Here is a 13,553-nt window from a genome sequence, read left to right on the forward strand (position 1 = left end):
ACACCACAATGAAGGACTGGCACAAGCAGTTTCAAAGTGGAAGGATCTGCTGAGCCATTAACCTGACTACCATAATCTAATCTGGACAAGACCAAAGCACAGTAAAGATGGAGAAGAATGCAATAGTCTGCATCCCAAAATGTCAGGGCAAGGAGACAGAGCATTAAGCTTCCACATACAAGTAGTCTTTGGGTGGTGAATGTGGGGCTGTGCTACAACATTGAGTTTGGTGGTCGCCTAAATAAAGTTCTGGATAGGGGTGTACTGTAGGCTGATGACAAAAATACATAAACCACGTTTTTGAAGGAGAAAATTGGAAACCATGAGATATGGCCCATAAAGAGGTTCATAGGATGGTGTCTTGAAGCCAGCGCTCAGCAGATACTAGCGAGTGGGAGCTGCACCAGATGCAAAAATTGTCGACGTACAATGCTGGGGTAACCAGAGGCTTCACAGAGGTCACAACATCATTGATGGCAATGAGGAAGAGCATGATGCTGAGCACAGAACCCTGTACGATACAGTTCTCCTGAATCTAAGTGGTGCTGAGTGAAGTGCCAAATTCCAACCTGGAATGGCTGGTGAGATAAAAACTGATGGATAAAAACTGGAAGAGAACCACAGAAGCCCATGTCATGGACGGCAACTAAAATGTGATGGCGCCAAGCCATGTCATATGCCTTATGTAGGTCAAAGAAGACCGCAACAAGGTGTTGGCAGTGGGTAAATCCTGTCAGATGGCTGTTTCCAATTCAGTAAATGGTCAGTTGGAGATTGTCCTGTATGGAAGCCACACTGAATCGGGGACAAAAGGCCCTGAGATTCGAGTACCCAATATAATCTGAAGGTGACCATCCTCTCGAGCAGTTTACAAAGTACATTCGTCAGGCTAATTTGGCGGTATCTGTCGAGAGGTGTTGAGTTCTTCCTGGTCATAAGGACAGGGATAACTATACCATCTTGCCATTGTGACAGAAAAGCACCCATGAGCCAAATGTGAGTGAAGACCATGAGGAGATGTTGCCTCTGGGGAATGTCAAAGTGTTGGATCATCTGGTTGTGGATGGAATCCGAGCCAGGGCCTGTGTCTCGTGAAGAGGTAAGAGCCTGTAAGAATTCCCATACCATGGAAGGTTCATTACAGGGCTCAGCGTGATGTGGGATGAAACGGGGGGGGGGGGGGGGCGGGGGGGGGGAAGGTCTATTCAACTCTGCGTTTCTGCTGGAGAAAGGTAGGAGGACAGGAAGAGGGCACTGATGTCGTCACGAAGTGTGTCGCGAGGTGTTCTGCAAGGACCAATGTGTCAGTGCACGAGCACCTTGAAGGTTAAGCCTCTGGACAGGTGACCATCGCTGGTGGCTCAGAAGGCAAGGGATCTTGGACCAAACCTGCAATGAAGAGGCATACATCCCCAGCGAGGAAATATAGCGCTCCCTAGGTAATGAGCCATAGCATGGAGGCTCCTAAAAGCGAGGAGGTTGGTCTCCGAAGGGTGTCACTTTAATCTCTGCAGCGACCATCGGTGGTCCTGGACAGTGACTGTGACATTCTTGGTTCACCATGGTACTGGTAGATGACGAGGGGGACCTGTGGATAGGGGAACACCAGTGCCAGCAGCTTGAAGAATAGTGGCAGACACACCTTGCATGACTACATCAATGGAATTTGAGAGGCAGGTGTCATAGTGCACAGCAGATGTATATGAAGTCCAACTGGCACTGCATAATGCCCAACATGGAGGCCTGTATGCCTGGTGGCAGCAAGGGAACAATAGAATCACTGTAAAATGGTCACTGTCACAAAGGTCATTATGGGATGACCAATGTAGGAAAGCAATGAGGGCACGGGAGGAGATGGTGAGACCGATAGCAGGAAATGTTCACGAGTGGCACTGAAGTGGGTAGGGAACCATTACTGAGGAGAGAGAAATCAAGTTACATAATAAGTTGATCAATTAGGAAGCTCCTACCTGTTGAAGTGATACTCCCTCACAGTGGGTGATGGGCATTTAAGTTCCCAAGGAGGAGTAACAGTGGTGGGAGTTGCTGGATTAAGGTAGACAGTGCAACTTAAGGAAGTGGCCTACCTGGAGGGAGGTAGACATTGCAAATGGTGATTGCCGGAGTCGTTTGCACTCTAACTACTACTGCTTCCACGTTGCAATTTAGGGGGTATGACATTGGAGCGAACTGAAGTGCAGACACTACTAGAAGCTACAATGGAGTTAGCATGGTTCTGACAGAATGCCTGATAACCAAAAATGTTGGAGAATTGTCATCATGAAAATGCATTTCTTGAAGTACAAGACAGAACGCAGAATAGGAAGTGACAAGATGTTGCTTTTCCAGTAGGTGACAATAGTATCCGTTTGAATTCCACTGGATGATTATGTGGCGAGAGTCCAGGTTAGACATAAAGAAGCCGAGAGTAGGTTACGTCACTCAGTCAGTAGTCGACACTGAGAAGGATATGGCGACATCCATAAATAAGATATTAGATTCAGGTTGCGAGGGGGGAGAGGGCACCGCCAGGGGCATCGGGGGGGGGGGGGGGGGGAAGAGGGGCGCTTGTCTTGGGATTTATACTTATTCTTCTCTTTCAGAGGTGGAGGAGTACAGGGCACAGAGGGATACAGGCATCTGCGAGATCTGGAAGTGAAGGATAGTGGGTGACCTTGGGGTGCACAGATGGTGAGTCTCATGGCTGAGTGCTGGTAGGAGTCTTCTAGCCTGAGAGACACCGAAGAGAGGGATCCCAGGAGGGAGTTTGATCATCAACAGGTGCCAAAGGAGAGGGGCACTTTTTTGGCCAGGGATGGGGAGCAGATCCCAGATGGGAGGACATGAGAACTGCAGGAGGGGGAGGGAAGAGGAGAATGGAGTGGGTGTGAAGAATAGGTGGAAGGAGGAAATGAAGTTACAGAGGCAAAAATTGAAGATAGTTTCAACGGATGGAATCTCTCGTAGTTTTGGCAACCCTCAGCATACAACAGGCAATCTAGGGACTTGTATTCTTTGGTCTTCTTTACTCTCTTTTAAGCCGGGCAATCAAACGAAGGGCGTGGCAGTCAGCACTGTTGACACACACAGGTGAGCCTAGCTCTTCTCCCATGGTGTAGCCAGGGAAGGTAGCCGGGTCATACAAAGCAGCATTCAATGATCCTTCAACATTCAAAGAGACAGCCATTTCAGAACAGAAAGATTTTTGCAGCTTGATATGGTTCATGCGTGAAACATCCACCCTGATATCACCCACTCCAACCAGTGGCTCTCCCCATGGGCACTACCCAGCCACAGCAAGGGCTGTCTGACATGGCAGCCATAGCCATGAGTTCCAATGCTCCAAGAAGATAAGCAACCATTCCTTGCCATTCATGGGGAGGGAACAGCTAAGGTATCAGTAGTGTGATCCTTGTGTAGTCAGGGAACTCAGCCACATGGGTACATAACAGGGCCACCACACAGACTGGCTACACGTGCTGGTGACGTAGTAGTGTGGAAGGGCGCTACAGCAGAAAAGGGAGAGGAGAAGGAAGGGGGATGGGGAATCAATACAGTAGATGCTAAGGAGGGAGTTCTTCCCCAAATGGCTCACACTAAAAAACAGGAAATTTTGAAGTTGAGGTCTGACCTCAAGTGGTGATCGAAACACCAAAAAGGATGAAAGAACATGCAAAAGGAAAAAATATGCAACCAATATAGGAAACCAGGTGGATAGCCAGGTCGATATAAATCGTAACACAGAGAGGGGAAGGAGAGTTACAAGGACCAGTGACCACGAGGTCATTGTAGCAAGGTTCAAAACCATATCAACCAAAATCATATCAACCAAAACCATTAAAAATAAATGCAAAGTATAGCTATTTAAAACAGCAGATAAAAATTCTGCTTGATGCCTTCCTAAGAGAGAGTCTCCATTCCTTCCAAGCTAATTATGTAAGTTTAGACCAGATATGGCTCGAATTCAAAGATACAGTATTGACAGCAATAGACAGATTCATACCGCATAAGTTAGCAAGAGATGGGAATGATCCACCATGGTACACAAAACATATCAGAACACTGTTGCAGAAGCAATGAAAAAAACATGCCAAATTCAGAAGAATGCAAAATCCCCAAGACTGGCTAAGTTTCATGGAAGCTCGAAATTTAGTGTGGACATCAATGTGAAATGCTTTTAATGGTTTCCACAATGAAACATTGTCTCAAAATATGGTAGAAAACCCAACGAGATTCTGGTTGTATGTAAAATATAACAGCGGCAAAAAAACAGTCAATACTATCACTGCACAATAGCAAAGGAGATGTTACCAATGATGCTGCCACTAAAATACAGTTTTTTGTAATTTCTTCATGCAAGAAGACAAAGTAAATATTCCAGAATTTGAAACCAGAACAGCTGTTAGTATGAGTGACATACAAGAAGGTATCTTAGGTGTTTGGAAACAACTCAAATCACTTAAAGGCAAGCCTTCCGGTCCAGATGGTATACCATTCAGGTACCATTCAGACTATGCAGACACAACAGTGCCTTTCTTAGCAATCATATAAAACCACTCACTAGACGAAAGGGCTGTTCTTAAAGACTGGAAAGTAGCACAGGTCACACAAATATTCAAGAAAGGAAATAGGAGTAACCCACTGAGTTACAGACCCATATCACTGATCTAAATTTGCAGTAGGATTCTGGAGAATATACTGTATTCAAACATTATGAATCGTCTTGAAGAAAATGACTTATTGATACATAACCAACACGGATTCAGAAAATATCATTGTTGTGCAACACAGCTAGCTCTTTATTCCCATGAAGTAACGAGTGCTGTCAACAAGGGATCTCTGATCGATTCCATAATCCTAGATTTCCAGAAGGCTTTTGATACCATTCCTCACAGGCGACTATTAATCAAGTTACGTGCATATCTTCTCAGTTGAGTGATTGGATTTGTGATTTCCTCTCACAGAGGTCACAGTTCGAAGTGACAGATGGTAAACCATCGAGTAGAACAGAAGTGATATCTAGCGTTCTGCAACGTAGTGTTATAGGCCCTCAGCTGTTCTTGATTTACGTAAATGATCTAGGTGATAATCTGAGCAGCCCTCTTAGATTGTTTGCAGATGACGCTGTAATTTACCATCTAGTAAAATCATTACACGATCAATTCCAATTACATAATGATCTAGAGAGAATTTCTGTATGGTAAAAAAGTGGAAATTGGCACTAAACAAAGAAAAGTTGTAACTTTAATGAACAAATATAGGTTGAAAAGTGAAGTAGATGGTGTCCTAAATTCTTTAGGTAACCAATCATGTGATAGGACGCATGGCGACATGTTTAGTGCCTGTGTAAGTGGTTGCAACAGTAACAACAATAAAACCAATTATTGTAAATAATATTGATTACTGAAACAATTATAAATGGTAAATTAAAATTAGTTGTATGTTAAAATCCTGTGTTACAATGTTTATGTTGAAACCACTGGAGTAACTATATAATGTAATACCTATAAAGTCATGTTCTTGGCACTAGAAGGTATTATTGTGTCAGGAATACACCTGTAAGGTTGGAAGGGTGACCACGTGATGCTTGGTTGCACTGTGAGAACAACTATATTGAAAATGTTAATAAAAGGTGAGAAGTTTAAGACAAAGATTGCAGAGTTACATGTAACGACATATATAAACAGCTGTAAAACCAGCAAACAATTTTGCATGCATAAATACAATAGATTTTAGGTTAAAATTGTGGCAACAATATCAACATAGAATGGATGATGAACAAGAATTAAGTACAACATAATCATTTAAATGATGTGAGTTTAAAATTTTATAGACATTACTATTCATTTCCTCTTATTGTTCAGGTATGACATATCATATTGCAAACAAAATGTTAGTTGTTTTAAATAACACTGGTAAAACGTTAAAAACAGAGTTGATAAGAGAAAAGTATGATTGCATCTTGTAGGAGTCAGCCAGGGTAGAATGAATGAAAACGTTGCAGGAATAGCAGCAAAAGAGTTCAATGAAATTTGTTATTGAACAACATACGTAATTACGAAAGACTGGAAACTTAACAGTAATACCAGCAACAATGAACTGGGACACATGAAGTTAAAGTTAAAAAACTTTTCCTAGTGCAATTCTTCCATTTATTTTTACTTACTTTCCATCAGCTGAAAATTATCAAAAAGACAATCAAAGTAATCTTTAAGATGTTTGGACTAATTCCGACCAAGTAAAGCCATAAATGAATCAACTATGACAGCTACTAAACACTCTCGATGTTGGAAAACAACATTGTCAAAAATAACAAAAAAGTTAACAAGCCCTGCTGAACAATTACCTGAAATTAATGCAAGACCAGTGAACAATTTTCAGCAAGAACTTACTAAATCAGACACAAGTTTTGAAATTGATTCATGAAACTTGAAAACAGTGAATGATAGTGGGATGAGTGAAAATTTTAAAATAAAACTTTGCAGTCTAGAATAAAAAAATTAGGTTAACACTGACAGTAAAAGATAAAAAATTAAGTTCACACTGAGCATGTTGCTACTACAACCACAAATGTAGTTAAAAGAAAGGAACGTGAAGTGGAATTTGGTTTGTGAATAACTAATGCTGTTAATTATGTTGAAAACTTTGAAGTGATTGATGTAATTAGTAAAAACAAGAATGTAGTTAATTCACAGAATATTTATGTATTAGTTCATGTGAGTGAAGCAAATGATACTGATGAGAAACTATTTTCTTGTTCTGTAAGATGAATTCTTGTCTGTGTAAACTGAAAATGTAGTATTTAGGCTGTTAGTATCAAATAAGTTTTCAACATGGAGAGTAAAAAGTTACTCTAAATCAGTTGTATGGAAACATTTGGTTTGGTAAAAATTATAAGAATTCTGTTCAAATGGCTCTGAGCACTATGCGACTTAAGTTCTGAGGTCATCAGTCACCTAGAACTTAGAACTAATTAAACCTAACTAACCTAAGGACATGACACACATCCATGCCAGAGGCAGGATTCAAACCTGCGACCGTAGCAGTCGCTCGGTTCCAGACTGTAGCACCTAGAACAGCACGGCCACTCCGGCTGGCATGAATTCTGTAAACAACTATAATTTGTTTGGTGGGAAAAGTATCTGAACAATTTCTGTAAACAGCTTAAAATTTATTGGAAGGACCTTATGGCAATGTAGTGAATGACGTTCATTCATTTGAGGGCTTGATTCTGATGAGAAAATTTTCAATACTGCCTTGTCAGTTAAAGTCAGGGGGAAGACTTACAAGTGAATGTAGAATTTATCACACAAATCTGAAAGAATAGACATGTTAACGATACAAACCTGTATGAAATAGTTCAAAATTTAATTCACTGACTGCACACTTCTTGACATCTGTGATAAATCTACTACTCAACAGTGCCAGACAGGGACTCAAACCTGAATTTCCCGCTTATCTTAAGTGGTCTCCTTCACCACTTTGGCTATCGGTGCATGCTCCTCAGACTGAGACAAACTTCCATACATCACACTTCCACATCCTCATATCATTGTCCACTAAATTCATTACCTCTTTAGCATAATTTATGACATATTCCTTCAACAGATAACAATTTGCTGAGACTGGGAGGGTAACAAAAACCCTTATTTACAAAAAAAGGCACTACTTATCCACAACACAAGAACCCTGCACCATAAACTTTTATCCACAATGAAATTCTAGAAGATATTCACAAATAATTACCTACAGAGAAGATCTGTGCAGAAATTCAGAATATCAAGAGTGTGAGTAGCTAACATACCATCAGACACCAGGTGACCTGAACTACAATCGACTTCAACTCAGTCTGAATTATAGTGAATCTGCAAGTACTGGAAATTATACTGTTAATAAGGTCAATGTTACAGGTGTATCTCATTATGACTCACGACTCTCACATTGTAACTTTGATGGTAATATAAGGTTTTGGATGGAGTTCTTATGTGTGTCTTGATATCATGTTTCGACTCTGCTCTTTGAGCAGGTAGACAAAGAGAACTTGTGCATGGTTGCAAGTATACAGCAAATGGTATTTAAATATGGTGCAGAATGTAAATGATGTAAGTCATCTGAAGTGATGATACTGAATCAGAACACAATAAAAGGACTAAAAAATAGGCAAGAAGTACTTTCATTCAACAGAAAAACTCTTATGGAAATAAATTCTTGTGAGATTTTGTATTGAAGATTCAGGAATTACTCAGTTTTGTGAAGTTATCATAAATGAGAAGCATCACATTTACCTTTTCATTTTCAGTGGTGTACAAGAAACATATGCTATTACAGAATACAAACATAAATGTGGATGTAGTTTGTAACAAGTATCATGTTATGTGTCACATTATGAAATAATAGATACGAAGCTTTTACAACAAATACAGGAAAATTAGATACTTATGTGTCATAACAAATTTGCTTAAAACAATATTGTATTGCCTGATGTAGGATGGCGATTGAAAAACTGAACCCGAGTACAGACTGCTTGCTAACGACACATGAACTGTTGTCTACCATGAGAGATACAACAAAAATTAGATGAACATGTAGTAATTAGATAATAAATAAATAAGCTAATATAAAAGCCTATATTTGCTGAATTTATTTTGCCTTTTACACTACATCACATCAGGTGGTAAAAATGACCTTATGATTCAATGCACTTTTTTGTGCAAGCTAACATGTAAATATATACTTTAACAGATCTGTCGCAACAATTCTCAAAATTTCATCAGGAGTGTTGTCCTTCAAGTCTTCTAACATTATTGGGTTATGTGTGTACACTTCTCCCTTTAGACCCTCCTTCCCCCTCCCCCATTATCCCACAGTTATATGTTGTAAGTGGTTAGGTCAGGTGAAAGCAGCAGCCAAAATCTTTTACTGACAGTCTTTGCTTCTTGAATCTCTCATGAATTCATGAGATTCCCTCACAAGAGTGTGACATGTTGCCCCCATTCTGTTGAAAGGTAGCATGTGTAAATCCACAGGGGGGAGGGTTCACCCATGTATAAAATTCCTCAAAGGTTCACATATACACAGCAGAGTTTACTGTTGTTTCAAAAAATATGGGATCGACAACCCAACTTGCTGACAGGGCACACCACACACAGATTTTTTCATTATGAAGGGATTTCACATTTATCCAACTGAGATTGTATCTGACTAGTATCTGGTGTTCTGGGAATCGAATGTCCCGTTAGATGAGAGCAGGATTCATCATTCATGAATATAGCAACAGATCCAACATTCCACTCTCAACAGTCTGACATAGACATATATGGTAATTCACATTTTTTACCATATCTTCCCCAACTTGACATTTTGTAGGTTTGCATCCCTATATGGTGTAAAACATGTTGACAAGACCTGCGCAAACATTCACTTGTTGTGTGTTGTTTTCTTTGGATTCTGGATCAACTGTACTCTGATCACCATGATCACAGTGGGTGCACCAACAGGTGGGGCCTGCATCTTTTTCTTGTTCACAACTGACTCTGTAGTATACCATTTTGTCACCAAATCCTGTTAGACTGCTCTCTGTCTGTATGGAAATGTCAAGAAACTTCTTTGCAAAAATGTCTCGCATTTCCTTAAATGAACCAGTAGACAAATACCCCTCCACTATTGCAATTCTTTCTTGAAGAAGATGTATCTCACTGATATGTTTGCTTATAGTTTTAACCATGACACAACTTTTGTATTTAACACAAAATGGAACTGCAACAGCTTCGGAATGATATATATGATTGGTGGGCAACAATGAGAATTCTACTATTCAGGGCCAATTTTTCATGCACCACCCTATATATTTTCATGTAGGATATAATTTGGGTGTGGTACTTCAAATAAATAGACATCTACTACCAATTCAACATCTTTGAACGCCATAAGGGAATTAAAAATTACTCTGGAATTTCAATGAAAGTTATTACAGTTTATTTCCATTATGCTGATTTGTTGATTAAGAAACCAGTTACAATAAAAGATTTAGTAACTACCTTCTATAAAAATACTGCTCAGTACTTGGAAGCAGAAAAATGGAGCAATGAAAACTTCACACACTTCATTTCGTCAGCAAACCATCTACATAAATCGGCCTTTCATAGCACGCAGTTAAGGACACAGCTTTCAGATTTCGTCACTTAGTCACTTTTATTTTACTGCTAACTTGTGTAAGAAGTTACTAGCACAAAACTATGGCATTCTCACCTAGCATACACAGAGCATCAAATCCAAATACATATGCATTATTGATCATATTCCCTTTTACTGTAATATGACTGCCTATTAATACAACAATAAAGAAAAAAGTCCTCAATATACAACTAACAGTTTCCCCACGAGCTAATGAGAGTCAGTACTTCTGTTATTGTTGATTGTGGAATTTAGGAGACTAAACATCAAAGTCCTCAGTCACCTATTCACCCTCCTCCCCCAAATCCTATGAGTGTGTATAAGATCATTTTCTAAATAGTGGTGTGGCATGTATTTGGAGTTGGATATGGATACCAGCCTGGTATTCACCCAGTGGGATGTTCAAAAGTGCCTAAGCTTCACATCAAAACTGGCCTGTTTACCAGCCTTCTTTTTTTAATCTGGAAAGTACATTTGATCTGGGTCAGGCTGGCCTCCCCACATTCCAGTAGTGGGGCACTGATACACTCTGTTAACTGTACTTTTAAGAAAATAGTTCAATGAATAATGAAAACCTTACCTTGGACTGTGCGGTGCAAGTCTTTCTGAGGCTATCCCCTGAAACATTTTATAACACTATTAGGTAATGAATTCAAAAAGGTAAGTAAGTAAAAAAATTAAGACACACTACTACTATTCTGAGAACCGCTAATTCTGGATTACTCCCTACTGGTAATGTACAGAAAAGTAACATACAATGTATAATAAAGAGGCTGTGGGAAACATGCAAAATATTTATAGAAATTATTTCATTACAGATACATGCAAAAAAATTAGTCAGAAGCAGTAAACGACTCAGTGCATCCACAAAGACAAGTACTTCCTTGCTGAATGACAGATGCACATGCATTCACATATGCCTGGGGATGAATATCAGCTGAGGGCCAGCAATACAGACCAATGAGTTTAAGAAACATACATCATTAACTTACTGAACAATTCCAACATTCATATCACAAAAATAAATATGGAGGCTATCAATCATATGATTCCTGCAATGAATATTTCACACTAAAATACTGTATGCACAGTTTTGAAACTTCCTGACATGGTGTTGATGCCAGGCCACAAAATGCAAGATTCCAGTTTTGAGTTTTAGTCCAACACACAATTTTAATCACCCACAGGAAGTTTCAACCTTCGGGCTACTGAACTGCCTGCAAGCATTAAGTATTATTTAAACTGGAGATTTACACATTATCCCATGCCACGAGCATTATACATGCTGTATACTGTCATTCCAGTTATAATCCACACAACAGCCATCCCCAATTGTGTCAGCCATCCTCAATTATGGCCAAAATATTAGAATAATTTTTAATTTTAAACAAATGGTACTGACTTTGCTGACTGTAGTCTTGAGCAGCTCAACACATGTTCAACTTTGAATGACACTTTCTTACTCTGTACATCTGATTCTAATGCTATACAAATACTCAAATATGTATAACTGTGAAACCAGTGAAAGACAACATACACATAATTGTAAGCTGTCAGCTTTTCAGACTGCAGCATATTTGAAGTGTTCATTTTTACTCTTAAACTAAACTTTCACTAATGTGGCTCTCAGTACTCAGGCCTCTCAGTAACATGGCCCACCACTGGTCTCTAGTTGGTCAAGCAGAAGTAATGGACACAGCAATGTTGTTTGTGAAGTACAATGTTAAACATTCTATAAGCTCCAGGAGGATGAGACATTTATGAATATTTTGCTAAGTGGCTGAATGAGGAAAACTGTGAGATACACCAAATGTTACAAGGTAAGGAAATAAAAGTGTGTAGAACAGGTTTGATGAAATAAGAAGAAAAGGGTGTATGAGGAGAGAGCATGAAGATTTCTCATGCTGCTGGTGCCAAAGCTACAGACATCTTCCTGAAGAACATTATGCAACAACCAGATACATGCAGTACTGGTGTAATGCTTGTAAAGCAGCAGTGTGCTGACATCGTTTATCATTATTGTGACAACTAAAAATTTGGGACATGTTTCATAGTAAATGATACTCCTTATATGTACACAGTCAAAAAGTAAGTCTTCTATGAAAGTTAATGTATCTTGGGACTTAATAAAGTACACTTTCTTTGTGTTTAAACTAAATTATGGACACTCACAATAATGTGGCACTTCTACTAATCCAGTACTCATGTATGCGTGGAATGGCTAGAACATCGAGAGTCTAGCATATTTTGTTGCTTGATACATCCTTACAGTCACTGTTTCTGTGGTAGACATATTAACAATATGTCCTTTAATATATATAATTATCCTGAGGATGCAAAAAACAGTACAAACAATAAGTATGCATCAAGTAAATGAGCTACTTTAGAACCCCGAGTCAGAATAGCAAATAATAAAATGCTGGACACACGCATAGTTCAAAAGATGCAGAAAATTATGAGTGAAGAGACAGAAGCCCTAGAAGTTCATGAAAACTGAAATTATGTGGTTTCCATGTGACATCAGAGACCCACAGCTTAATAATTTCTCAGTTTATGTACAGATGCAGCTACACAGTAATTCAAAGGTCATAAACAGTCACTACCACCATCGCCAGCAGCAGCAGCAGCAGTCACTCGACTTCTACTGCTGAATCAAAGCCACACCTAGACATTTCCATGCATTAGAGTCATCAGGTTTACACTTTTACTTTCTTTCCGTGTATTTTTCAATGTCATCTACCGCCTTCAAGTTTTTCATTTTCTTTTCTTTTGAAATTCAACAAGTAACTTTTGTGGCCTGCCTACCTTCATGTCTACCTTCTTCTGGCCATGTCGTACCCCTACCATCCAATTTTCATTACAGTCCTAACTAGATCATCAACTCTAACCTATTTTCAGATTTATTTCTTTGTTTTTCGGCCTCTCTTAGTGATTCTCAGCACTCACCTTTTCACTGACTGTTGAGAAACTCCTTGTTTGAAAAGTTTTCACATTAAAATTTATGCCTTATTCGTATAAGTCTACACTGGGAATACAATACTCTGTTATTGACCATTTACAAGAAGTGTGAAAATGCAATGGCTCATTTACTCTATTGTAGGAAGAATTACAAACACTCTCAATTATCTCTCTTAATGTTTCTGAAGTGGTAAATTATACAAATATACACAAAGTACTATGGTCTGTTCAAAATCACTTTAGAACCGACAGTTGAGCAGAAGACTGTGGAGGTGCAGAGCAGAGTTACCACATCCCACACTGAACTCTCAAATAATCTTACACTTCATTCAACTTGCTGAATCTCTCAAACTACTCTCTTTATAAATAAGGATCCCACCTTGACATGTTCTCGAAGGGCTGCGCTACGTTTTCACTTTATT

At 39.3% G+C, this 13,553-nt stretch overlaps 1 protein-coding gene across 6 annotated transcripts in view; it reads right to left on the bottom strand.

Moving 5' to 3' along the window:
• The window catches only part of LOC124719620 (zinc finger protein 83-like), a 178,827-nt gene that overhangs the window by 25,955 nt on the left and 139,319 nt on the right, over positions 1 to 13,553 (bottom strand). For all 6 annotated transcript variants that reach the window (XM_047244834.1, XM_047244836.1, XM_047244833.1 and 3 more), the window contains exon 7: positions 10,754 to 10,791. In XM_047244834.1, the coding sequence (XP_047100790.1) occupies positions 10,754 to 10,791 (38 nt within the window). The remainder of the gene's footprint in view (positions 1 to 10,753; positions 10,792 to 13,553) is intronic.

The sequence above is a fragment of the Schistocerca piceifrons genome, chromosome 11 (genome assembly GCF_021461385.2).
Source record: "Schistocerca piceifrons isolate TAMUIC-IGC-003096 chromosome 11, iqSchPice1.1, whole genome shotgun sequence".
NCBI lineage: Eukaryota > Metazoa > Arthropoda > Insecta > Orthoptera > Acrididae > Schistocerca > Schistocerca piceifrons.